Source organism: Rhincodon typus, chromosome 6, assembly GCF_021869965.1.
Source record: "Rhincodon typus isolate 14 chromosome 6, sRhiTyp1.1, whole genome shotgun sequence".
NCBI classification, from domain to species: domain Eukaryota; kingdom Metazoa; phylum Chordata; class Chondrichthyes; order Orectolobiformes; family Rhincodontidae; genus Rhincodon; species Rhincodon typus.
Genome location: NC_063337.1, coordinates 19,895,160 through 19,921,338, shown reverse-complemented (window position 1 = coordinate 19,921,338; position 26,179 = coordinate 19,895,160). Strand labels below are relative to the sequence as shown.

At 38.4% G+C, this 26,179-nt stretch overlaps 1 protein-coding gene across 1 annotated transcript in view; it reads right to left on the bottom strand.

Moving 5' to 3' along the window:
- Positions 1 to 26,179, bottom strand: part of LOC109910656 (C2 domain containing 3 centriole elongation regulator) — a 97,945-nt gene that overhangs the window by 68,578 nt on the left and 3,188 nt on the right. The window contains exons 2-11 of the mRNA XM_048597900.1: positions 24,614 to 24,728; positions 24,319 to 24,470; positions 20,649 to 20,892; positions 18,563 to 18,740; positions 15,956 to 16,139; positions 12,707 to 12,879; positions 12,058 to 12,193; positions 4,186 to 4,454; positions 2,257 to 2,349; positions 627 to 1,232 (exon numbers count right to left, since the gene is read on the bottom strand). Coding sequence (XP_048453857.1) covers positions 627 to 1,232; positions 2,257 to 2,349; positions 4,186 to 4,454; positions 12,058 to 12,193; positions 12,707 to 12,879; positions 15,956 to 16,139; positions 18,563 to 18,740; positions 20,649 to 20,892; positions 24,319 to 24,470; positions 24,614 to 24,728 — 2,150 coding nt within the window. The remainder of the gene's footprint in view (positions 1 to 626; positions 1,233 to 2,256; positions 2,350 to 4,185; positions 4,455 to 12,057; positions 12,194 to 12,706; positions 12,880 to 15,955; positions 16,140 to 18,562; positions 18,741 to 20,648; positions 20,893 to 24,318; positions 24,471 to 24,613; positions 24,729 to 26,179) is intronic.

The following is a 26,179-nucleotide window of genomic DNA, read 5'->3' as shown; positions in this document are numbered from 1 at the left end:
ACAAAAAAAAGTAATGGAGAAATATTCCAGTTGATATGAGAGAAAAAATTAAGTGTAAAACATGACTGGAAAATTCAACTCACTAACATCTCATGGGAACTACTTGGTAATATGATGAGTTGAAAACAATTAGTGAACTTGCCAGTAATGGATATGTCGATCCCTCCATTTTCAATCATTCATGTTTTTGTTACAATTGATCCTCTACTTGTATAATGCTTCAACTAACAAGATCCTTGTCAAAGATGGATATAAATACATGAATAAATGGGCACATACATTCTTCGACCTTTGCAACAGTAGAAATATCAGGATGACATATCACTTCCAAGTGTTACTGATTTCCTTCAACCAATAAAGGAAACTGGCTTTCTGTCTCCACATGAAACAGTTTTAAAATTCGAAAATACTTTAAACATCAAGAAAGATTCCTAGAGCGTATGGAATCTGAAAAATAGCCAATATGAAGGCAAAAAGAAAAACAGCTAGACTATATTTAAGGAGTGGGGGTTGAAGATAACACAAGTCAACTTTTAAAAGCAGGAAAGGAATTTTGGAAAGAACAAGATGCTTCAAATAATTATATACTTAAACTGAATTGGAATCTGAAATTGATTTGTACATACCACTAACTGTAAGCTTTCTTGAAGATTTCTCTGCCAGGGTTGACAGATCTATGAATGAATATCCAATTAACCGATCAGTATCATGAGGTCTCAGAGTCTTGTTGTTTCCATATGCCACCCATACTTGCACTTCTAGTCTTTCTTCATTTAGGTACCAGATCAATGATTGGGTTCTTTTCAGATATACAGTCTTCACCTCATCAAAGTTCACTGTAACATAACTTTTGTTAATAGTCAGGACTGGCTTTTGAAGTGATGTGCAAGCATGCTCTCTATCATACAGTTTATACCGAAGGTAACAGAAAGTGGATTTGTCCAGATGTTCTTGTCCAGGCAGCGTTACACAGTGCAATGGGAGCCATATCCGTGACACAGTTAGTGTTATTGATACGCTACTTTCTGCGGATTGCCACTCTTTAACTTTTTCCTCATTTGTTCCACACTGCCAGTCCAATGCCTCTGCAGCCTTTATGACACGCTCTCTATCATTGGGATGTGTGAAGTGGATTGAAATCTCGAGCCCACCACCCAAGTTCTGTAGAACTCCACAAGACTGAGCAGAAGTGATAACCTCTGGAAGACTCACTGCATACCAACCAGAGATGCCTTCATATAGGATACAAAATAAATATTTTGTAAGTCCATTCAACATAAATAACTTGTAGTTTGTAGTAAATATATTAGTCAGGACATAAATAAAGAACAGGTAATTAACTGTCATATCAATATGGATACAGCAGACTAACAGTCATAGTATAGGTCAAATAACCTTGACCAGAAATCTGAAGCCTATCATGTCAAAATTAATTAAAACAATTTAGTAATCTGTACAGTAACATCCAGAAAACTACCATATAAAGGTCTCATAAAAATTCACTAGTTCACTGATGCCTTCAGAGAAAGGAATTCCCCAGCCCTACTCCATATGACTGCCACATGCCTCCACTTCCACCCTGTGTGGATGACTCAGAGTCTTGTCAAGGTAACCCATTTATTAAAATCAAATAATAAAAACATGAAAGTTCATCTGATCTTAGTGCAAAATTCTTAACAGAAAATCTTCAATGGGTCTCAAAGCAAGTGATAAATTATCCAATTTCTATGTTGAAACTACACCTAAAGTTGGATGAATACCACATTTATACTCGGGAATCTGCACATCAACAGATTTATTTTGCTCGTTCCAATATTAGGTATCATATTTCATGGTAATAGGTCAGGGTGGAGACCTGCTACTGTGTCCTCTTACTCTAACAATACATAATTAACTCAGAAGATTGAATCACCATCTAAAGTTCCTTCCCCCCCTCCTCTATTTTCATATAAAACATTCATATATTCAACTTGGCAAGTCAAGAAATCATATTGTGAATTATTTTGCCTAAGCAACATTTTAAATGATCAAATACTTTCTACTTTGAAGTGTTTGGCCTCATTTTACATAGTTAATGCATTTCCAAGAAGTAGCCAATATAGCTAAATTGATCAACTGAAGTGTTTTGAAAATTAATAACAATAATATTAAGCTACTCCTTTACAACTATTAAACTGACTAAGTCTTGTATATAAAATCCTAGATTCTCATTTCGGTAGTAAACCAATACATTTATTATACTTGATTTCTCATTACCTGTCCGTCTGGTGAGCAAGCCTGCCAGTGGAATCCGTACAGATCCCAATTCAACATCCCTTGATGAACCAATATCAAATGTGCTTTGTTTAGCTGTCAACATAGAAAATACGGCAAACGGCAAACAATGTTTGCACACATATTGAAAAGTAAACTTTCGTACCAAAACAACAAAATTATGAAATTTGCACTAATTATTTGTTTCAAAATGTAATAAAATGAAACAAAAATGTGACAAAACAATGGCTTTACGAGATATATTTTGTCCTGTTTTTATTTGAACAGAGGTTTTAAGACAGAGGAATGGAGCTGTCTATTTGAATCCAATAAAGTAAACAGCTTGTGAGGCCTTGGGGTGTTTGTTTTGAAGTTGGAACATAGAAGCAGCCTGAATGGGTGGGATCAAGCTTCCCCACAGCCACGATTTTTAGTTTTAGTTTTAGTTTTTCAGTAGCAGCTGCTGGGGTCTTGAAGCTGAGTTTGGAAGCTGTAGTACATCTCTCCCTGCTACGTTGTTTCTCTGTCTCTCTCAGATTTTTCTTGATGTTTTTCCTCCTGGACTGGAGTACTGCCTGTGAGACAATCTATTTTATGGAATTTACCTTTGTGAGGGTGTGTTTATGGGATGTTACAATATTGGAAAGGTTACTGTTTAGTAATTAAATAACTTATTATTCTGTTAAGTTTTCCAATAGAGTTAAGTTATTCCAATTTCTTCTTTTCTTTGTTGTATTTTAGCTACAGAGTAACGAATAAAGTGTGTTTTGCTTCACAACTAGTAATTTGACCAATCGAATTGCACCCAGAACACAACGCTTGGCACTTGCTTTTAAAATAAGAAAAAGTTCGGGTCTTAAAATATTTTGGTCTGGTCTGTAACAAAAAGATAAAAATAAATTATAGAATGAATGAACTTCAGCAGTGCCTTTCACATCTTCAGAATATTCAAACTGCTACATAATTAACAAAATGCCTCAGAGTGAAGTTGCATTTTACAATGAAGGCTTAACAGGGCAGCTAATTCGCACTTAATAGAGTACCAGAAACAGAGATAACGAGAAAACAGATATTCCTTTTATGTTGCTGTTGGTTGAGGAGTAAATTTTGACCAGGACAGCAGAAAATTTTCAGCTTTCTTTCAAACATTGTAATAGAATCTCTTAAGTGTACCACAGAAAGCCTCCAATTATGAAAGGTAATACATTTAACAGTGCACCACTTCTTTAGTATTATATTTAAATGTCAGCCAAGATTATAAGGCCATAAGACCATAAGACATAGGAGCAGAAATTAGGTCATGCAGCCCATCGAGTCTGCTCCGCCATTCAATCATGGCTGATAAATTCCTCAACCTCATTCTCCTGCTTTCTCCCCGTAACCCTTGATCCCCTTGATAATCAAGAACCTAAGTATCTCAGTCTTAAATGTACTCAATGGCCTGGCCCCTGCTGTAGTTTGAATTCATGTCCTTGTAATTCAGAGTAGAGTATGTACAAATGATCCAAGGGGACAAAAGGTTTATACTCAAATTTATAAAAGTTTTGAATTTCCCTTTTCTGTATATTGTTTCACAAGTATCATTATCTCTAGTAACCTTGAAGTTTCAATTACATTCACATACATTTGCAGGAGCCTACCTCTTTTGATAGACGATGGAATACATAATTTATGCCCATAATTTTCCCAAAATAAATTCTGCATTTCAATCAGACTATGGGACAGGAAAAAAAAAATCTTTCATACAGGTAGGAAAGAAGGACTCAAGCTGAATGACTATTGTCCACTTCACGGTGATCCATCGAAGCAAAACCAGAGAATGGTCACCTGACCATCTGTTTAACTTTGGAATTTTGCAGGTACAGAAACTTAAAATCATGTGGGGATGCAGTAAACAATAACATGTACTCTTAAAAAGACAAAAAAAGGTACCGATTGTAACAGACTGATGGTAGATGGTAAACACGGCTTCTGATGACTCTAGCAGTTCAGCCAAACTGAAACTCTCTCCTGTGGATCTCTGGATTACAAGGTTGCACAGAAATTCAGAGGAATGATCAAATTCTGGGCAGAATGTACGGGCAACAACATTTGTACGTCGCCTTTCATTTTCCAGCAGAAAGGAAATATGAATTGTAATATAAGTATTCACACCAATTTCAGCTTGGTATTTCAATGAGTGGTTCCTTTCTGCTGCAGCCCTGCATTTAAAGAAACAGAAATGTAAATCATTTATTCAACTACCAAGGGATTAGGAATCAAGTTTCAAGTAAATTACAATTATGTGTCTTAAATCAACAGGCAACTATTTTGACAGCTCTAGCTTTGAGATTGACTTCTGAAAGCCAGTTGCTAAATTCAGATATTTGTGCACTGACATCTGACATGTGCAGCCAAATTGTCACTTGTAAAAGCACCACGCAGATATAATTTTGTATGCCATTATGCAGAATGCACTGAAAGCTGCTGCAAAACTCATTAAACTGTTGACGTTCCATGTTGGAACAAAATGAAATGTCTTCAATTTTTGCTAGAGCCCTGATGACTCACTGAATAAATGTACAATGTACAGCCTTAGTTGAGTTTAAGACAAGTTTCGTGCTAAGTTAACGGTTTTCTCATCTTCTCAATCTAACAATACCAGAGAGAATGCTGGAGAAAAATAGAAGATCTGGCGGCATCTGTATAGAGAAAACAGAGTTCACATTTCAAGTCCTGTGACCCTTCGTCAGAGAATAAACTGTGAAAACTGTATATTTTTCATTTTTGTTAAGCCTCGATGCCTCTTTTGGGTCAAAACCCGAAGCAAACTAGACACTCAGGATTTTGTGAAATGCAGAGGTAATGAAAGGCAAAACAAGTATAGTGCTTATATTGAGCTTTTCATATTCATGGATCATCCCAAAATTTTTTACAGTTAAGTTAGCATCTTAAAATGTTGTTAGTGATGTAATTATGAGCAAACACAACAGCCAATCCATTTACTGCAAAGGTCTATGATCAGAAAGAAGATAAATGAACTGTTTTATAGCAATTTTAGTAATAAATATCGGCCAGGATGTGAGGAGGCCTCGCTTGAGGTTTGAATTGTCATAGGATTGCTTACAATCCACGTGAAAGAGCAGGCACACACAGGTTTATGTTTTTTTTAAATCACAGAACTCCCTCAGTAATTGACACAAGTGAGTATCAGCCTAAATTGGCAATGTCACAGAAGTGACACAGAATGCAATCTTATATAATGATACTTTAAAAACTGGACCTCCTCAAAGTAACACATATTCTTTCAATCAAAATAAGTGATAATTATTTCTAATTTCTATTTAAAAGACTAGAACAGCTGTACAGAAAAGGGAAGTAAAATAGAAAATGCTAGCAAAAAGCAGCAGGTCTGGCAGCATTGGTGGACACAGAAACAGAGTTCATGTTTTGTGTCCAATATGACCATTTCACATTTCTATTTTTCATTTACTATCATTAGCACTCCCTTTGTCTACTAATCTAGGCATCCTCACCACCTGTTCAATCCAACTACACAAAATAAACTCAATCTCCCAGCCTTTTCAGCTCTGAAGAAGTCATATCAGATGTGAAATATTCACTCCGTTTCTCTCTCTGCAAAATGCTGAGACCTGCTGGGTTTGTCAGCATTTTCTGTTTTTATTTTCCAGCATCTGCTAAATTTCGCTTTTAGTTACGAAAAAAAAGGAATTGAAAGCTGAAAAAAAGTGTGTACTGTTGTACAGGCTACAAAATTAGAGAAGAATGGTATGGTGATTGGGAGGTCAGCCAGGTGGACCTCATGGAATATGAGATCCATGATTGAGGCTGTTAATCTGGACCAATCAGGGAGACCTGGCTGACAGATATAAACAGGAGTGGCAGGGGTTCTGTTTACTCTAGGAGCTAGCTCTGAGCTAGCAGGGTCAGTGTCATGAACTATGCACGTGTAAATAAAGGGTGACCTGGTGTTTGGACACTGGCCTTTGTGGAGTTATTTCAGTGGTGATGAGAGAAATACATGCCCCTGAAGAAATTTGTTCGCAACAGTCACTTTTGAGATGGGGTAAGCATTTCTGGCATCATGCCACTATTTGAGAAGCTTGATTCCTTCAATCCTGCCAAAGACTGGGCCCAGAACATGGAAAGAATATGTTCTTTTTTCCAGGCAAATGACATTGAGGTGGACAAAACGCAATGAGTAATTGTCCCGACAGCTTGTGGACCTGCAGTTTTTTCAGTTATTAGGAGCCTAACTTTCCCCAAGGCACCAGATACTAAAACCTTTCAAGAGTTGACGGATTAAGTAAATGAACATTACAATCCCAATCCTCCTCTAATTCTGTGACACTATTGGTTATACTTGTCAGTTCAAAAACCTGGGGAATCCATGTCGGGATTTTTGCCGAGGTTAAGATGACCAGCAGAGGCATGTGATTTTGGTTTAACCCTAAGTGAGATGCTGAGAGGCTGTCTGATATATGGGATTAATGATGTGACCATGCAAAAGCACCTACTAGCTGAGGCCCAATTGGACTTCAAACAGGCACTACAACTGGCTTTGTCATGAGAAAATTTGGCAAGTGGAGCTTATGAGTTACCAGATATTTTGACAGAACTGGACGCCCTTGTCTTGCTGAAGAGCTTGGGGAACACCATTTGAGAGAAGGCAATTGCATAACTTCACTCAGGACATATCCTGAACGGAGGGACTCTACGTCAGCCCACAGCAAAACCCCAAAATAAAGCCAAACCTCAGCTAAATGCTTTAAAATTTTCTTGGGGATCTGGGCTAGTATGCAGATTCAAGACAGCAAGAGTCCCACTAGGCCCAATTTCAGTAAGAGAACTCATAGGCCAGTATCCAAGGGAATGCTCACCCTTGGAAGTCCACATACAGCTGGTTTGGAACAGTTAAACTGCTTAGCATCATCCAAATCAGAACCCATGAAAATAAACATCTGGTTAAATGGTCCCCCAGTTCTAATGGAGGTCGATATCGACGCGGCTGTATCAGTGATTGCAGAACCAGTCTTTACCAAAATTCACTCTGGACTCCAACCCTTAAGTTTGCGTAAGACCTCGGCCAGGCTGAGAACCTATACCAGGGAACCCTAATAGATTAAGGGGACAACTGCAGTTCTGGTCTCTTATGAGAAGCAGCTGGTTCAGTTACCACTGGTTTTAGTAAAAAGGCTCAGGCCCAAGCTTGATGGGGTGAAATTGGTTGAAAAAGATTCAACTTGATTAGCTCAAAATTTTTTGATTAGAAATTGGCAGCCTGAGTGAAGTCCTAATTAAATATCCAGATGTTTTTCAGGAAGGTCTAGGCACTATCACAGGGGCCAAGACCACCTTACGTGTTGACCAAGAAGAAATTCCACGATTCTGCAAGGCCTGCCCAGTGCAAAAGTACAGGCAGAAATCAGGAGACTGGAAAGCAAAGGGATCATCAAACCAGTACAGTTTATGGAATGGGCAGCACGCGTCGTACCAATTATGAAGATTCGAGTCTTTTTTTAAGAAACATCCTTTGCAACAGTCACTTTTGAGATGGGGTAAGCATTTCTGGCATCATGCCACTATTTGAGAAGCTTGATTCCTTCAATCCTGCCAAAGACTGGGCCCAGAACATGGAAAGAATGTGTTCTTACCTTAACTTTTAAGACTTTTTTTATTCAAAATCCTTCTCCTAGCCCTTCTTGCTGGACCAAGCTTAAGACGTTTTTTTTCTAGCTCTAATGGCCTGATGTCTTCTTTTTAGCCCTGATTGTCTAGAAGTTCTTTCCAATTCTGCCAGTCTAGAGATTTCTATCGAGACTCACAGTCTGGAGATTTATACAAACTAACAAACATTGTTCATGTTAGGATGCCGTCTCTTCGGAACCCAACCTACTAGTAGTTGCAGACCATCTATTTTTCTGGATGTCATAAAAGTCAGCATTGCAAAAGTTCAGCAGCTAACTCCTCAGGTAGCTGATCAAGTCATTTAATTTAAATCATATGTTTTCTTAGAAACAATGTTCAAATTCACTGTTCAAAAATGGCTTTCTGACCTTTGTTAAAACAAAACAATACATCATCATCAAACTAAAAACTAAAATCCATCTTTCTTCCACTTTCAACTCAAATTCAAAATAGCAGAGATGCTCTCAAGGCTAAGAAGTAGAAAATATTAGATAAATCAAGAAGTGACGGTTAACACATTTGCCTAAGACAGTTCAGAGCAAACTTGTATGTAATTTTGCTAACAGCAGACATTGAAAAACCAGAACAGATAAAATAAGACTTCAGAGAAATGTTATGACATGATATATTGGCCAATGGTGCCTCCTAATCATTTTACCCATGTTTAAAGAGTTTTTTCAGATAATGTTATGATACACCTCTGTGGCAAATAGGTCTTGAACCTAGATTTCCTGGCTCACAGGTAGGGACACTTACACTGCAGCACAAGACCCTCAGAGATGTCGTCAGCAGGACTGGAAACTATGCTGGGATACGCCAATTGATTTCAAATCCATCGCCATAACCACTTAGCTATGAGTACAAGTGCTAGGTCTGACTTTTTTATATTCTGAGAGCAAGCTATTATTGAAAAACACAAGGCACAATATTCTTCATCCATTATGAGTGGTTAATTCACAAATTAATCTCATGTATAATGTAGGGATGTGTGTACAGGAAGGGCTGAAGGGCTAAAATTGTTGATGACATTCGACAGTTGCACGACCTTGAATGAGTCTGTGAATATTCCTGTACGTGCCAAAGATGGCATAATCAAAGTTGCTTTTCTATTCTGTTTTCGGTATTTGCTGTTTGTTACACTGTATAAGAGAGAGAGTTTTGCTCCAAGTTGTTGGTCTTCACCTTGGACCGGGATCGTGAACAGTGCCAAGAACGAACCTAAGCCTCCAGGCCAGCCATCAATCGAGGGGTCTCCGACAGACAGAAGGGCGTGAGACTTTTTTTTCCCTTCCTTTTCCTTTTTTTATTCTTATTATCATTATTATTATTACTTAATAAACACCCACTTTTAAGCAAATTGCTGTTGTCGAGTCTTCTTTTAACTATATTTAACCAAATTCAAAAGAACCACTTGGATACACCCTGTGATTGAAGACAATGTGTTGTAAAAGTAGAGTTCTCTGTTGGGCTGTAATGCCATTACATAATATATTGGTATCTTTCAGCAAGTATAACTTAGAGCTAAATAAAAACAAGTGTGAATAACAAGAATTATGATTATTGATAGATATAAATCAGGAGAAATGACGCTGACAGGGTTGAAGCAATTAAACGTAAAAATCTTAGAATATATGCAAAAGTCAATACAAAAACATGCTAATCTTTTTGGAGGTGGGAGGTTGTTACATGAAGGGTATGAGGCCTATTGTATGTTGCACAGAGTTAATGTTTCAGGCAAATCTGTTGAGTTTACTTGAGAAAGGATGTACTGGCACTGGAGGGGGTGCAAAGGAGGTTCACTAGGTTGATTCCGGAGTTGAGGGGGTTGGCTTATGAGGAGAGACTGAGTAGATTGGGATTATATTTATTGGAATTCAGAAGATTGAGGGGGGATCTTATAGAAACATATAAAATTATGAAGGGAATAGATAAGATAGAAGTAGAGAGGATGTTTCCATTGGCAGGTGAAGCTTGGACAAGAGGGAAAAGCCTCAAGATTAGAGGGAGCAGATTTAGGACTGAACTGAGAAGGAATTTCTTCACCCAGAGGCTTGTTAATCTGTGGAATTCCTTGCCCAGTGAAGTAGTTGACACTACTCAGTAAATGTTTTTTAAAAAAAGATAGATTTTTTTGAACAATAAAGGAATTAAGGGATACGGTGAGAACACAGGTAAGTGGATCTGAGTCCACGAAAGGATCAGCCATGATCTTATTGAATGGCAGAGCAGGCTCAAAGGGCCAGACGGCCTACTCCTGCTCCTAGTTCTTATGTTCTTATTTTCAGCATTTTCTGTTTTTGTTTCAGAGTTCCAGTATTCATGATCTTTTGCATTTCATGTAGAGTACTTGAGTGCTTTACTCTAGAAAATCATTGCCTTCAAGGGAGATTTTACTTAGGTTGTTAAATTACTGGAAGAATAATATTCAATAAGATTTACACTAAATAATTTAAAAGGTCTAGGATATTTGCTCACAAATTATTGAAGCACAGAATAAAGTTAGATGACAGGAGGTACTTCTTTTCACAAAGAATCTTTGAGCTATTCAACCCATTGATGCATTATGGAATGAGTACATATTCATGCAAATGTTAAAACTGAATTCATAGCATACAAAAGCCAAGTGGGCTGGATGAAGTCATGGTTTGAGAGAGTTGAACTCCGATAACATTGGTCGGGTTTGACAGTCCTGCTTTTCCTGTTTGTTATTTTCACATGCCGGTTTTTATCCCTTTCAAATATTACTCTCTTCACCTTTGTAGATACCAAAAGCAAAACATTCTATCTTTTAACAGCTCATCTGTGTAAAATATTTATTCTAATGCTGTCTTGTATATCTCCATAGCGATTGTTTCCCAACCTAACAATTCTCTGCAGAAGTACTTCAATGCCGTAAAGTGCCTTAGAACATCCTGAAATTGTGAAATATGCTATTTAAGCATGAAATAAAAGGGTACAGATCTAAAAGGGGGTGCAGAAGCAGAGGGATTAGGGGGTGTTTATATAAAATCCTACTTGATGCCCATAGCTAAATGTTGTCTTTTTATGGACTTTTCCACCTTATCTTTCACTTTTAAAGAACTAGGCATCACACCTCTAGGCTCTTACTGTTGCCAGTTTTCTCGTGGTAGTTCTAGATTTAGAAGTCACAGTCACCAATTCCGTGAGTAGCAAAAATGAGCTCTCATCAACACTAAGTTTGTGTCTGGTGCCTTCCTCGTGAATCTGCAATACCTTTTCCTTTCTTTATCTTTCCTTGGATAGGGTATCTTTAACCGAGCAATGCTCCAAATGAGATTTAGCAACATCTTGTGTAGATCAATCATTTACCTTCTTGTATTTATTTCAATATGCTGATACAATAAACTCAGAATTCAATTCAATTTTTGGGCTTTTTTCCAGGACAATTCTGCTTTGAAAATCTCATTATCTGCAGCTCCATTCTTCCACTCAAATGAGACTATCCATATTTGAGATGTATATATCCACTTTCCACACTTAAATAAATTATAATGTCTTCATTCATATTATAAAGTTGAATTTCGGTCAGAAATTGTGATTGTCTCATGTGTTCCACAGTTTCCTGCATTTTTTTTCAGTTTGTTATATCCTTATCTGAGTTTCAGCAAATTTTGATATTGTTCCCCATAAACCATTTCTACATAGTTTCTAGAAGTTCAGAGAGCTACCAACAAGGATCTTCAGCTGCACCTTGTCAATCTGTGAAACATCAATGATCCTTATACTCTAGTTGTTAACCCTTCAACTACCCCTTCTGTCACGCTGTATGATGAGCTTTCTTAATCTTAGTGACATTTCTCTTATATGGCACTTTGTCAATTACTTTTGAAGGTCCAAATACATCATTTTTATAGCATTCCTTTAGGTCTGCCTGGCCAATAATTTATTTGAAGAGTTTAATCAGTCAGAGCACTATAGCTGTATGCAAAAATGTAAAGCAAGAAGAAACAAAATTAGGTATTAAAATCTGTTGCAATTCAAAACAATGTGATCTTTAAAATGAGACCTGGAACAAAAATCCCATTTCAAATTTGAAATTAATAACGTCAAAGAAGTGACCATCAGATCCATGAAATATCACTTAATTGTCCTCACCTTGCTGCAGCTTGTAGCCCTGAAGCCCGGAGCAGCTTTAATGAAAGGGATACAGCATGAGATGCTATGATACCTTCCTTGGCATCCTGAGTTGTTTGCACTGAACATCTGTATTTTATACTAACATCCAATAAGCCTGTAACACATGTAAAAGTATTAGGTGATATTCAAGTTAAATTACATTATACCCTTTCCAAGCTTCAACGTCAAACCTGTGTTCAGAAAATCAAGCCTTATATTCTAGGAAAAGGATACAGAAACTAAGTGTTGGATGATTATTTGATGTCTCAACTTAACTTTTAGAAAATGCTAATTAGTTTAAAATCACAGTCAACAATTTGTTTCATCACACATGGAACATGAACTATCTTCCCCAACATTAAATAAGGTCATTAAACAGCAAAATCAGGTCATAGGCCTGTAATTAGAGCACTTAAGTTGATAGCTTTTAGAAGTATACTTTAGTTTTTATAAAGCTGTTGGTCAAATTAGCTTTCTACATTGGTAAATATAGGCATGTTGTTTCAACATCCCTACCTGAATGACATAGCTTTACTAAATGCTGTCATAAAGAAGTTAACATGGGTCAGTTCATCTACATTCTTAATCCTCTTTGATACAGATAAAAAGACAAAAACATTTCACGTACCGGTGGAACGCAGAGGATGTCCTTCAGCATTTTCTGTTCTAGGCAATAGGGGAATGCTAAATATCTGAACTCCAACTTCCTTGTGATGTTGCATAGTTACCATAGCACACAGCTTTGATAAAGGGAGGACACCCCTGGCAACAAGCTGGTCTCTAACATTAGGGTAATAGTACCTGAGAGAATAAAATGAGTTTGTTACAAAATTTCACGTGAAATTAATTAACTCCTCAAAGCCTCATCACCATCTACTTGAAACAAGTCAGGTGTGAGATAGCAAACTCTCCACTTATCCAAATTAGTGCAGCTCCAACAACACTCAAGACAGGACAACACTACAGGATAAAACAGCCCCCTTCATCAGCACCCCATCCACCACTTTACATGCTCATTGCCTCCAATGCAGGAAATCAGTGCTATCAGTGTACATCATCTACAAAGTGCACTGCAGCTACCTGCCCAAGTTTCTTCAGCAAAACTTCTCAACCCAAGATCTCTACAAGCTAGGAGAAATGCAACAGGCACATGAGAACACCACCATCTGCAAATCCCTCCAAGCCACGCACCATCCTGACTTGAAACTATATCAATGTTCCTTCATCATCAGGTTAAAAACTTGGAATTTCCTTCCCTACAGCATCATGGGTTTATCTACATCACATGGATTGCAACAGCTCAAAAGGTAGTACACCATCACCTGCTCAAGGCAATTTGGGAAGGGAAACATATTCTGAAAAATCTACAGCTTTTTTTTTAAAAATGTGTGATTCACCCTCAATTTAATATATTCAGCTAAGTTTGCAATGTGGGTCAACTACACTTGCCAGAAGCCACAGGCATAGCTTTCTGCAAACAAAAGGAATATTTTCAGGCCTGACAGCATCTGTGGAGATAGAAAGAATTAACAATTCATGTCCAATATGATCCTTCTTTGGAACTTGCACCTTTTGAGTCAGGTAACTCGAGGAGACAATAATTCCCTATTGCTTTCTCCATCAATCCAGAGGTAAGAGAGGTGATGCAACAGCAACACCTCTCCCAGGTCAAACTGTTCAGCATTGAGGGGCTAGTGACTCAAAACCAGCCTGGTAGCAGACTTCCAAAGTAACTGCTCTACATGGAGCTCGACAGTGGCGAGAATACAGCAGAAATCCTTCAGGGATTTCCTCAAAGAAGGGCAGGAGCCTGGAGTTCTGGATTGCTGGTCCACTGACAGTACTATTACATTGCTACCTCCCCAGGGCACCAAACATATTGAAACACTTTTTTGGGAACTGGCAGAGATGGATTCAAATTTGGGGAACAGTGCATAAACCTCGTAACAGCCTATTTTACTCAACCTTTCAAGAACCATCAGCCTCATAGAGTTATAGAGATGCACAGCATGGAAACACAGCCTTTGGTCCAACCTGCCCAGGCCAACTAGATATCCTAAATAAATCTAGTTCCATTTGCTAGCATTTGGCCCATATGCCTCTAAACCCTTCCTATTCATATACCCATCCAGAAGCCTTTTACAATGTTGTAATTGTACCAGTCTCCACTACCTCTTCTGGCCGCTCATTCCATACACACACCACCCTCTGTGTGAAAAAGTTGCCCCTTTGGTCCCTTTTAAATCTTTCCCCTCTCCCCTTAAACCTATGTCCTCTAGTTTTGGACTCCTGGGGAAAAGACCTTGGTTATTCACCTATCCATGTCCTTTATGACTTTAGGAAACTTCTATACGGTCACGCATCTGCCTCTGACGCTCCAGGGAAAATAGCCCCAGCCTATTCAGCCCCTCCCTATAGCTCAAACCCTCCAATCTCAGAAACATCAGTGTAAATCTTTTTCTGAATTCTTTCAAGTAGCACAACATCGTTCCAAAGCAGGGAGACCAGAATTGAACATAGTATTCCAAAAGTGGCCTAACCAATGTCCTGTACAGCTGCAACATGACCTCCCAACTCCTATACTCAATGCACTAACCAATAAAGGCAAACATACCAAATGCCTTCTTCACCATTCTGTCTACCTGTGACTCCAGTTTCAAGGAACTACGAACCTGGAGCCCAAGGTCTCTTTGTTCGGCAACACTCCCCCGGACCTTAGCATTAATTGTACAAGTCCTGCCCTGATTTGCCCTACCAAAATGTGACACATCACATTTATCTAAATTAAATTCCATCTGCCACTCCTCAGCCCATCTGTCCATCTGATGAAGGTCCCATTCTACTCAGAGGTAACCTTCTTTGTTGTCCACTACACCTCCAATTTTGGTGTCATCTGCAAACTTACTAATCATATCATCTATATTCACATCTGAGTAATTTATATAAATGACAAAATGCAGTGGACCCAGCACCGAACCTTGTGGCACACCACTGGTCACAGTCCTCCAGTCTGAAAAGCAACCCTCCAAAACCACTCTTGGTCTCCTACCTTCGAGCCAATTTTGTATCCAAGTGGCTAGTGCTCCCTACGTTCCATGTGATCTAACCTTGCTAACCAATCTGCCATGCGGAACCTTGTTGAATGCCGTACTGAAATCCAAACAGACAACTTCCACCATCTCACCTTCATCAATCTTCTCTGTTACTTCCTCAAAAAACTCAATCAAGTTAGTGAGGCACGATTTCCCATGCACAAAGCAATGCTGACTATCCCTAATCAGTCCTTGTTTTTCTAAATATATGTAAGTCTTGTCCCTCAAAATCCCCTCCAACAATTTATCCACCACTGACATCAGGCTCACCAGTCTATAATTCCCTGGTTTTGCCTTACCACCTTTCTTAAATAACGGCAACACATTAGCCAACCTCCAGTCTTCTGGCACCTCACCCATGGCAATCGATGATACAAATAACCAAGCAAGGGACACAGCAATCACTTCCCTAGTTTCCCACAAAGTCTCTTGTTGCAGTGCCTGCAGATCACATATCAGACATATCAGTTTATGCAAAGCTCATCAAACTGGAGTAGAAGCAAGTCATTCTTGATCCTGAGGGATAACATAAGGATCCTTTTCTCCTGTAGTATAAAATGTAATGATTACTTCAAATTTGGCCTTCTTGCAATTGATTTGATGACTAAAAGCCAAAATTTCTGGCCACAAATCATCTTTCAGCAATGAACACAGAGATGAATACAGATACCTGCTTAGCATAAAGTGGTTTTAAATTTGATGTAGCTGATGACACATCTCACATAGACTCCATCCTATTTTTCTGCTAGATAAGGTCTATTTGTTTCAATGATTTCAGCATTTACCTACACCAAACCTCAAATTGAATGCCACCACCTTCTCCAAACATTTGTTTTGAACAAGTGCTCAGCAGTGTCCTCTGAACTGGAAGGTCTGGTGGGATGAGAAGAGAGTGGTTTTGGCAGTCATTGAAGAGAGGATCTGGTACACATAAAGTGGTTGCTGTGCGAAAAGGCTTCAACATGATGTCTGCGGCAAAACAATGAGTGCAAAAAGTTATTTAGTTTAAATGTGCAGAAATTACTGTATTTAAAAACAAGAACCTGTTTCAGATTTGAGGTTGGCTGGCACATGAAGTTGATTTTCCAGAATATCTGGCACAAGTATTAAAGAACTTAGTAATGAAAACATTTGCACAAGTCAATATAAATTTATAAGTTACCCATAATGAATCTATAGCTGATGACATAAAAAAAAGCAGGAACATTTTATTTAATATAATTTCTAAAGATGTGGGTACTGCTGGAAAGGAAAATATCGGCTATGCCTCCAAAGTTGCTCCAAGAGGGTGGTAGTGGGCCTTCTTGCAACCTCAGTATTTGATTCAACTGAGTAGTCTTCCAGACTATTTAAAGGGCTGTTACAGCAGAGAAGAGATAAATTGCTTGTCTGATCTCATCCGACCTGCTCAGAAATCTGCAATTTCCATTATCAGACTTGAATCACTCCAGAGTTTTCACTTCTACTTTCTTGCTTAGAAGATAAGATCACCCCATCACCACATAACAATTTGTATTTAAATAACCTTTCAATGTTCAAAAAAGTATCAAGGTGCTTAGCAGAACTGTAATCTGACAGAAAACCAAAGCAAACATGATACTAGAGGACAAATAACTGAAGCTTTATTTATTTATTCGCAGGTGTTGCTGGCCAGGTGAGCTTTTATTGCCCATCGCTAATTACCCAGAGGGTAGTTAAGAGCCAAACACATTGCTGTGGGTCTGGAGTCACATGTTGGCCAGATCAGGAAAGAACAGCAGGTTCTTTCTCTAAAGGTCATTAGTAAACCAGATGGGTTTTTCTGATAATTGACAATGGTTCCATAAACAACTTGAACTTGTAATACCACTTTTTTATTCGAATAAAATTCCATCATCTGTGCGTTGGGATTCAAACCAGGGTGCCCAGAACATTACCTGGATCTCTGGCTTAATAGTCTAGTGATAATACCACAAAGCCATCATCTCACCTGGTCAAAGAAGTTGGTTTCATGGACGTTTTCACATGAGGAGACAGACTTACGTGGCAAATGGGTTTGCAACGGGGGCCATGGTGATTGAAGATAAAGTTGTCAACAGTGGCACAAGGCAAGGTTGGATGTAGAAAAGATCAGTGTTAAATATATGAAGAGTTAATCTACTGAAATGTACGACTGGGGAACTGGGGGAGGCAATGGCCTACTGATATTGTCGCTCAACAATTAATCTAGAGACCCGGATAATATCCTGGAATTAAGAGTCCAATGATGACCATGAATCCATTGCCGAATGTTAGAAAAACCCATCCGGTTCACCAATGTCCTTCACCTAGCCAGCAGTGCCCTCATCCTGTGAGCGAATAGAGAAAAGGCTACAAAGATGAGGAACAAAGCTTAAAAAGGACTTAAATAAAAGCATGTGTACATTAAATTATGAGGCATGGGGACCAGAAGCCAACATAAGTCAGCAAAGAAAGGAGTGACAACCAGCGGGATTTAACGTCAGAAGGGATATGAGATAATAGCCAAAGAGGAGATAGAATTAATGTCAAGGTTCCAGACAATTCTGTAATTAAAACAAAATTTGGAAGCTTTTAAACATCAAACTAACCAACAAGTACAATGCTAACACAAGAACCTAATCATTTCTATTAAACCCCAAACAAGGAATTAATTACATCAATTATGTCAAATACTTTAATTACATTTAATTTTTTTTCAGTTATCCTAAGTGCCTTCTGCCTCCAAGGTTATTTTCCTATTTTCAAGTAATTCGATATGTCTTTTATGCAAATTGAGAACTCACTACATGAACAGCAAAAACCTACATCCTGTCACTCCAAGGTAAATTCTATGTGCTTGCCTGAAGAGTGTACACACTCACAAGAGGCTAAACAGTTGCTTATGATGAAGTCTCAAATAGTGGCTTCAGTCTTCATAGTGCTTAACTCAAGTTACAGCTATTGTAAGGCCAAAAATAAATAGAATAACAATACAAACCTAGCGAGCTAGTGGAGATGTGGGAGGGGTCTTGGACAGACAAAGTGTGGGAGCCATCAGGTACATGGAAAACCCAAAACTCACTTCTGCAAATAGTGGAGTAGCACATGGATGTGGAAAAATGCCCAAGGATAACCCTTGGGGTTTCCAGGGTAACGACACAGGAATGGTATCCCAATTCTGTTGAATAATCAATTTTTCTGATACAGTAAATTTTTAATGAACTGTTGATAAGGTCCCTTCTAGTTCACACCTTTGATCATTTGTTTTACAATTTTGGGAAGTTCCAGTGTTTTTTCTATTAACACAATTTCTTCCCCAAATTTACAATTTATTCTTATGAGCTACAAAACGTTAATCGTACTATGCTACATCCAAATTGGAAATAAGCATCTTGGAATACAAAATTACTTACCATTTCCAAATGGTACTCTCTCAGTTATGGTATTTACATCTTGAGTTGGGAAATAATATTGTATATAGCAGTCTGCTTCTCCCCAAACAGTGGATTGCAAAGGAGTCAATCCTTTAAGCTGCACCACATTTATTTCAAATATATGTTCAATCAGTCGTTTTGTCTCCCTTCTGTCCAACTGAAAAAGTATATGTTAGTATGATGTGACTATATTTTTAAATCTTTAAAAAGCTTTGTACACTTTTATCAAATTAAAACTATTTCAAGTGTTTCAACTTTTTAATTCAGAAAGTAAGGATGCATTAGAGTCATGTAAATTTGGCTGTCTGGATACAGAATTGGCTGTCCAATAGAAGGCAGAGGGTGGTAGTGTATGGAAAATATTCAGCCTGGAGCTCGGTAACCAGTGTTCCACAGGGATCTGTTCTGGGACCTCTGCTCTTTGTGATCTTTATAAATGAGGATGAGGAAGTGGAAGGGTGGGTTGGTAAGTTTGCCAATGACACGAAGGTTGGAGGAGTTGCGGATAGTGCGGAGGGCTGTTGTAGGTTGCAACGGGACACTGACAGGATGCAGAGCTGGGCAAAGAAGTGGCAGATGGAATTCAACCCAGAAAAGTGTCAAGTGATTCATTTTAGAAGGTCGAATTTGAATGCAGAATACAGGGTTAATGGCAGGATTCTTGGCAGTGTGGAGGAACAGAGGGATCTTGCAGTCTACGTCCACAGATCCCTCAAAGTTGTCACCCAAGATGATAGGGTTGTTAAGAAGATGTATGGTGTGTTAGCTTTCATTGGCAGGGGAATTGAGTTTAAGAGCTGCGAGGTTATGCTGCAGCTCTATAAAACCCTGGTTAGATGACACTTGGAATATTGTGTTCAGTTCTGGTCGCCTCATTATAGGAAGGATGTGGAAACTTTAGAGAGGGTGCAGAGGAGATTTACCAGGCTGGTGCCTGAACTGGAGGGCAGATCGTATGAGGAAAGGTTGAGGGAGCTAGGGCTTCTTACATTGGAGCTAAGAAGGGTGACAGGTGACTTGATAGAGGTTTACAAGATGATGACAGGCATAGATAGAGTGGATAGCCAGAGACCTTTTTCCTAGGGCAGAAATGACTATTACAAGGGGGCAGAATTTTAAGGTGATTGGAGGAAGGCATAGGGGAGATGTCAGAGGTAGGTTATTTATACAGAGAGTGGTGGGTGCGTGGAACGAGCTGCTGGCAGTGGTAGTGGAGTCAGATACTTTAGGAGACTTTTAAGTGACTCTTGGATAGGCACGTGGATGATAATAAAATGTAGGGTATGCAGGGTAGTTTGATCTTAGAGTAGGGATAATAGGTCGGCACATCATCGTGGGCCGAAGGGCCTGTACCGTACTGTACTGTACTTCTATGTTCACACCACATTTGATTGAATGTGCATGAAGAATGCAGACAAGGTGTTTCTCTAGGTGTAATTATTTGAACAATTCAAGGTAAACTAATACCTTGGTGCAATGAATTGGTTAGCATTAGTTAGTGTAAATTAATTGACATGAAGTGGTTTCATCTGTACAGTGACACAGAAGTGGTGACATGACATTGGAGAAAGGTGACGAACACCATAATGCACGAAAGCCAAATGATATAACAACTTTTCCAAGATGCTGTTTCATTCTACTTCTGTGCTGACTTTTATGTAAAACAATTTAAAGAGCAGTCATGGGTTTTTGCTAACTCCCTAAACATTTTATACACATAACAGTAAAACTTATCTGTGAAATGAGAAAGAACGACAAACGCTTTCTCCCAAAATAAAAAATGAGTCAGTGGCAATCAGAGTTCCGTACATCACATGGCAAAATGACTCACAAATAAATGGATCTCTTCACACTAATAACTTTCATGGTGTTAGCTACACTTTGGCTCCATAGTTACAGGTCAGAGACTATGAATGTAATAGCTTAATTCTGACGAGAGGTTTTAGAGACTGGCACAAATTCACATGCACCAAATGTTGATTTGATTCTTGGAGTAAATAAGCTCACGCGGACATGTGCACTTTGACCACATTACAATACACATCTAACATTATGATAATCAAACCTTTGAAGGAACTGAAAGCACTTGATCCAGAAAATGAGGTATCTGCTGGAAATCAGCAAGTGACATTCCCTCATCATTTTTCAATTTCTGAAGTGCTGCTATTTGGTCTGCTTCTCCCATTGCTAGTAAAACACGAAGGTTGCCCTTTTGGCTGCCTGTGAAAACATCCATCATTGGCATGTAGCTGTCCACAGCAACCACAGGATATTGAGCTTGGAGCAGTAATTGTGAAATCTTGGGATCCCTTGATTTACAAAATAAAAAAAATTCAATGGTCACCAAATAGAAAACACCCACAGCTTCGATCAATTACATATTTCCAAATCTGTCATTAGTCTTTATATACCACACTGAAATAACAAAAAAAAACTTGGAAGCTTTTAAACATCAAATTAACCAGATAGTCAATGTGTGGTCAAGAAACTACACATGAAAATAATCACTTGTTTCGATTAAACTCCAAATAATGATCTAATTACATCAAATATGTCAAGTATTTTAATAACATTAAATTTTGTTTTCAGTTATTGTGAATTCCTTCTAGCTATTGCTCATTGTTATTTCCGATTTTCATGTTAACACTGAGAACATATTTGATATTTCTTTTACTCAAACTGGGAATTCGCTACATGAATAATAAATAGCAAAGCCTACATTCTACCAGATTATGGTAAATTCTATGTGCTTGCCAGAAGAGTGTACTCCCTCATTAATGGGGAGGCTAAACAGTTGCTTCCCAAATTTCACTCCAATTGTTTCATATGTACTCTATACTTATGCCACAAAGATTTTTATTTTTATGCAAAAAATATTACCAGGTTGTGCGATTTCTGAAGAATGTATTAAAATTTCTATACTTCAACAAGACATGAAGAATCAATGACTCTGGATGAAAAATTAAAACCTTCCTCCCAAGTCAGAAATCAGAGCTGCAAACTAAAATGCTTTAACACATTATCAGATTGACATAAAGACCTGGACTTTCATGGAGTCATGGAGATTCCCAAAAGGCAGATGGCCTTTTGGACCTGGAACTCCAGCCCGTTTCAGACAGATCCTATTTTTACCGGTGGGTAAAGGTGGTAGGATTTGTGGGAAATTTGAAGTCAGTCGGGACACTTGAGCTTACCACTGAGTTCCAACAGACCTCCCATTGATCTTTAACCCAATGTCTGGGTGTTACAACTCTTTAGAGTTGTTGCGAATGCTCTTGAAGGGTTGTTAAGATCTGCAAAACTGTCAAGCTGTCAAATTATTTGAACACCCAAACTTGTAAAAATCGAAGAAAGTATGTGTCAGTTATTTAAATCTGTTGCTCTTAAACAAAATTATCATGTTGAAAAAATCTGTACTAGCAGCTGTTTGTTGACAAGACCCTAACAGCTACCATCATATCATTAATAATAGTTAGTTGCTTTCTACAACCTATGATTATCATAGTAGGCAGTTATAAGGTAACAGTTTGATTGACAGCTCATTGATTATTTAAAGGATTAACTGTCTTTAATGTGCGGCCATGAATATAACTACGTATTTTTCTAAGGCATAGTACTTGTAGGACTTCAAATAATCCATATGGGCTTTCACGCACGGGAGCTTTCATTATTTAATGAAGGATATAATAGGTATTTAGAACTTTATTTCATCTCAAATGTGTCTACCCATGGAAGAAACATGGTCTGTTCGCATGAAGGGTACGAGGGGAAAATGTGGTGATGGGTTGGCATTAAAATGGCACAAGGCTCCAAGGGTCCATGAGGGTGCTGGATGGCATGAAGCTGGCATGCATAATATGAGGAGAAGATCGTGGTAGTGGCCTAATGTTTAATAGAATCGTGGGACAAATTCCCTCAGAACTGAGAAGTGATTGCTGGACAGTCCACCATGAAATTTGACTGTGTCTGATCTGCATCCAGGAACTGGTTGACCTGACTCCATTTCATACCCAGGCTCCCATATGAAGATTCCACCATCTGTACGCCATCTGAGGTGGGGAATCTGCCAACTCATACTACCCAACGTGGAAGTTAAAATCCTGGTCAAATTTTGTGAAAATAATTTGCAAAAACAAATAATACCTAAACTCTACATTTAAAATCAATTGCATCATGTTCATTGTGGAATAGACTAAGTTAAAAATTTGGATACAGTATAATTTCGGAAAACAGAATTCTTCTGAACATATGTGAATTTGGAAAAAAAAAAGTGCTTTTCTTTATCTTCTGTTCGAGAGAGGAGAGAGACAGCAAACAAAATACCATAGGCCAGTTAGCTTAGCATCTGTTATAAGGAAACACTGAAATCCATTTATTGAGGACACAGCAGGGCATTTAAAAGTCTCAATGCGTTCAGGCAGTTAGCTGCTATCTTACTTGACAATTTAAATTATGTTCATGGCTTACTCATGAAATTAATCACTCAACCATAAGTTCAGTCTGAAAACTTATGAAGTATTCATTCACTAAGAAATACAAGTGCAGAGTTTCACCCATGAAGATTAAGTTCTCCAATGCAAACTTATGATCTGTACCAATTGTGTTTCAAAGCAGAATTAGTTTCTTCAACAATCCAAATTTCAAATTGAATCTCCACTTTGAGATTAACTAGTAGCCTTCAGTAAATGGCTTTTGGAAGCCTGAGAACACCACATTGCTGCATTTTCCACAGTTCACTTAATTGAAAAGAAGGTTTCGGCTAAAGTTTAGGTATTGATTATTAGGGCATTAGGGTCAAACAGGGATGCCTAAAACTAAATGTAACTTTGGTGCAGGTAATGGTGGCACATTAAGTTAGGGATAATTGGGTAAAAAATAGATGTGTATTCATGTATCTGGGGAACAAGTAATCAGTGTGTTGGATGCTGTGAAATAAGAGTTGGATTAAAACTGTGACTAACAAATATGCCTGGACTCATCTAACCAACTTTTAACTTTTGATGTATATCATCCACCACATATGTCACCCTTAAATTTACTCCTGATAATCAAATTTGTTATGTGTACAAATGTAAAACAAAAATGTTGCACATATTGAAGCTTGGATTTTGAATAATCACTTACAACAACGGGAGAGCATTTTAGCTCTCATTATTATGCCACTGAATCCCAAACAGCAAAAGGCAGATGTCTTCAGATAGGTGATGGAGGGGAATAGCTAGGAAGGTGCAATCCAAGGCTACTAAGGCAGGATGGCTGGCTCAGGTTGCAGTGATAGATGGAGTGGGGTAGCGTGGCAAAGGGGGTTGCTGGATATGGTGTAGGATAAAGTACTGGCCGGCAGAAGCACACAATTTTTGAAAACTGTGTCACTTTGTCCACTCCTTCTTGCAGGCTCACACCCAGGTTTATACAATCTTAAAATTTAACCACATTAGCTGGTAAGTTGCAACCAGGCTCCTTAAGAGCCCCTCTCTTTACAGGCCCAATGTAGGCCGGGCTTTCATCAATGCATTGGTGTAAGGTACCTCAAGGCAAGTCAATGTTAGGGGATATTGCATGCGAACTGTTTGGCTTTTACAAATGTGGAAGCTAATACATTTCTGGCTTACAATAATTTTATAGGATGTTTAGCAGGTAGTGTAATGCTTCATTTTTTCAATACATCTAATTAATATCACACTATGTGATACATTTTAACATAAATACCATTTCATGTGCTCTATATTATTTACCGAAAAGATATGTAAAACTGATGGAGAGGGAGCTTCACAAGGCCAAGGAGCTTCTCCTGTCCTGTGTTGATCATTTTATTCCAGACCTCTATAATCATCATGTTATTCTTCATCCTCTCCAATAATGTGGGAGTCAGTGTGATTGGAGTTACCTGATTTAAAAGAAAAGGTGAAAATCTTAGCATATCAAATACTTTAAACTGTGGTGGAAAGGAATTAATCAATAATGAAGTACAGTTCATATAACAGATTGGGTTGGTCAATTAAATTTCATGGCCTAATTTTTACTTCTTACACTCTTCACATTTAAATGATAGTTAACGGCTGCAGATTTATATTTCTGTAAATTACAGGTCAGATATCCTTTATCCAGAAACCTCAGAACCAACTGAGGATAAAGGATATCTGACCTGTAATTTACAGAAATATATATCAGCAGCAGATTCACACCAGTTGGGAGCATCTCTACCTTCAAACCTGTTTCTGTCTACAGCTGAAGAGCTGTTTCAGCTTCTCTGTTTCAATTGCCAATCACAGCCTGGTTTAAACTGCCATAAATCCTGCTGATGCAACAGGGCATCAATTTGCATAGATTTATTAGACTCTTGACTGCTTCAAACAAACACTTCTTTTGCTTGCAAAATCAGACATGGAGATGAGCGGGTAAATAATCTACTCCTTTTTAACTACTGGGTCAAACTGGGAAAAAGTCATATCCAGTGTACCAGTGAACTAAAGGTGTAGAATAATTTTTAAAAAATACTGGAAAGGTAGGAATACACTAAACGCACAGTGAAATCCTACTGATAGAAGCGTATAGGTCCATTCGGGCCCTCAGCCTGAGCAGACCCAGACAGACCTGTAGACATGCTGAGTTCGGGCCCTTCTGAAAAAAGCTTCACTTGGCCCAAACTCAGCATGTCTACAGGTCTGTTTTCGAAAAGACTTTCAGCTTCTGGGTCTTTTCGATTTTCAGGCGTGCAGATAAAAGATGATGATTGCTTGTATGATGATTGTTCTACACAGTAACTGAAAATGGACAAATTCTATTTTAAAATAAATACGTTGGTTTACAGCAATCAGACATTGCTCAAGGTTTTAGCAAAGATTTGTAGCTCGGGTTGCGGGTGAGGTTGTTGACTTGCTTGCCGAGCTGGCTTGCTTTTGTTCACTATGCTAGGTAACATCATCAGTGTGGCCTCCGATGAAGTGATGTTGTTTTACTCCGCATGGAGTTTATACTGTCCGGCCTGTTATGGTGAGTAGTGTCCTTTCCAGTTTTGTTCTGTATGGGTTTGTATATGGAGTCCAATTCCATATGTTTGTGGATTGCATTATGGCTTGAGAACCATGTCTCTAGGAAGTCCCATGCGTGTCTATGTTTGGCCAAATCAATGTTTGGCTAAATCAACGAATTTGTGATTTTGTACTTCAAGTTGCTAAAATTTAAAAAGTATCTAGCATTGCTGAAATCATAGTTACATTCTTTACTTCTTTTATCCTTTGCAAATGTACTTCTCTCTCAATTTCACATATGCAGTCTCAAAAGCAGTGACCTCAGGATATCTCGACTAGATTTTGGATCTTGTCGATTTTTGGGTTGGGCGGTTGAGGACAGGTTAAATCGGTTTGGTTGGGTCAAGGGTTACTCGGACCGGGGGAAAAAAGAACAGGCACAATAACCTTGCAAAATACAGCAACTAGCCAAAAAGTCAAGATGTTATTTTTTTCTCATTTAATAACAATTACAATTTATGCCTGGTAGTTTAAAAAGTGTCTGACCAAACATAGACATGCACAGCCAAACATAGACACGTTTGGCCAAACAGAGACATGCCCGGGAAGTCCTAGAGGCATGGCT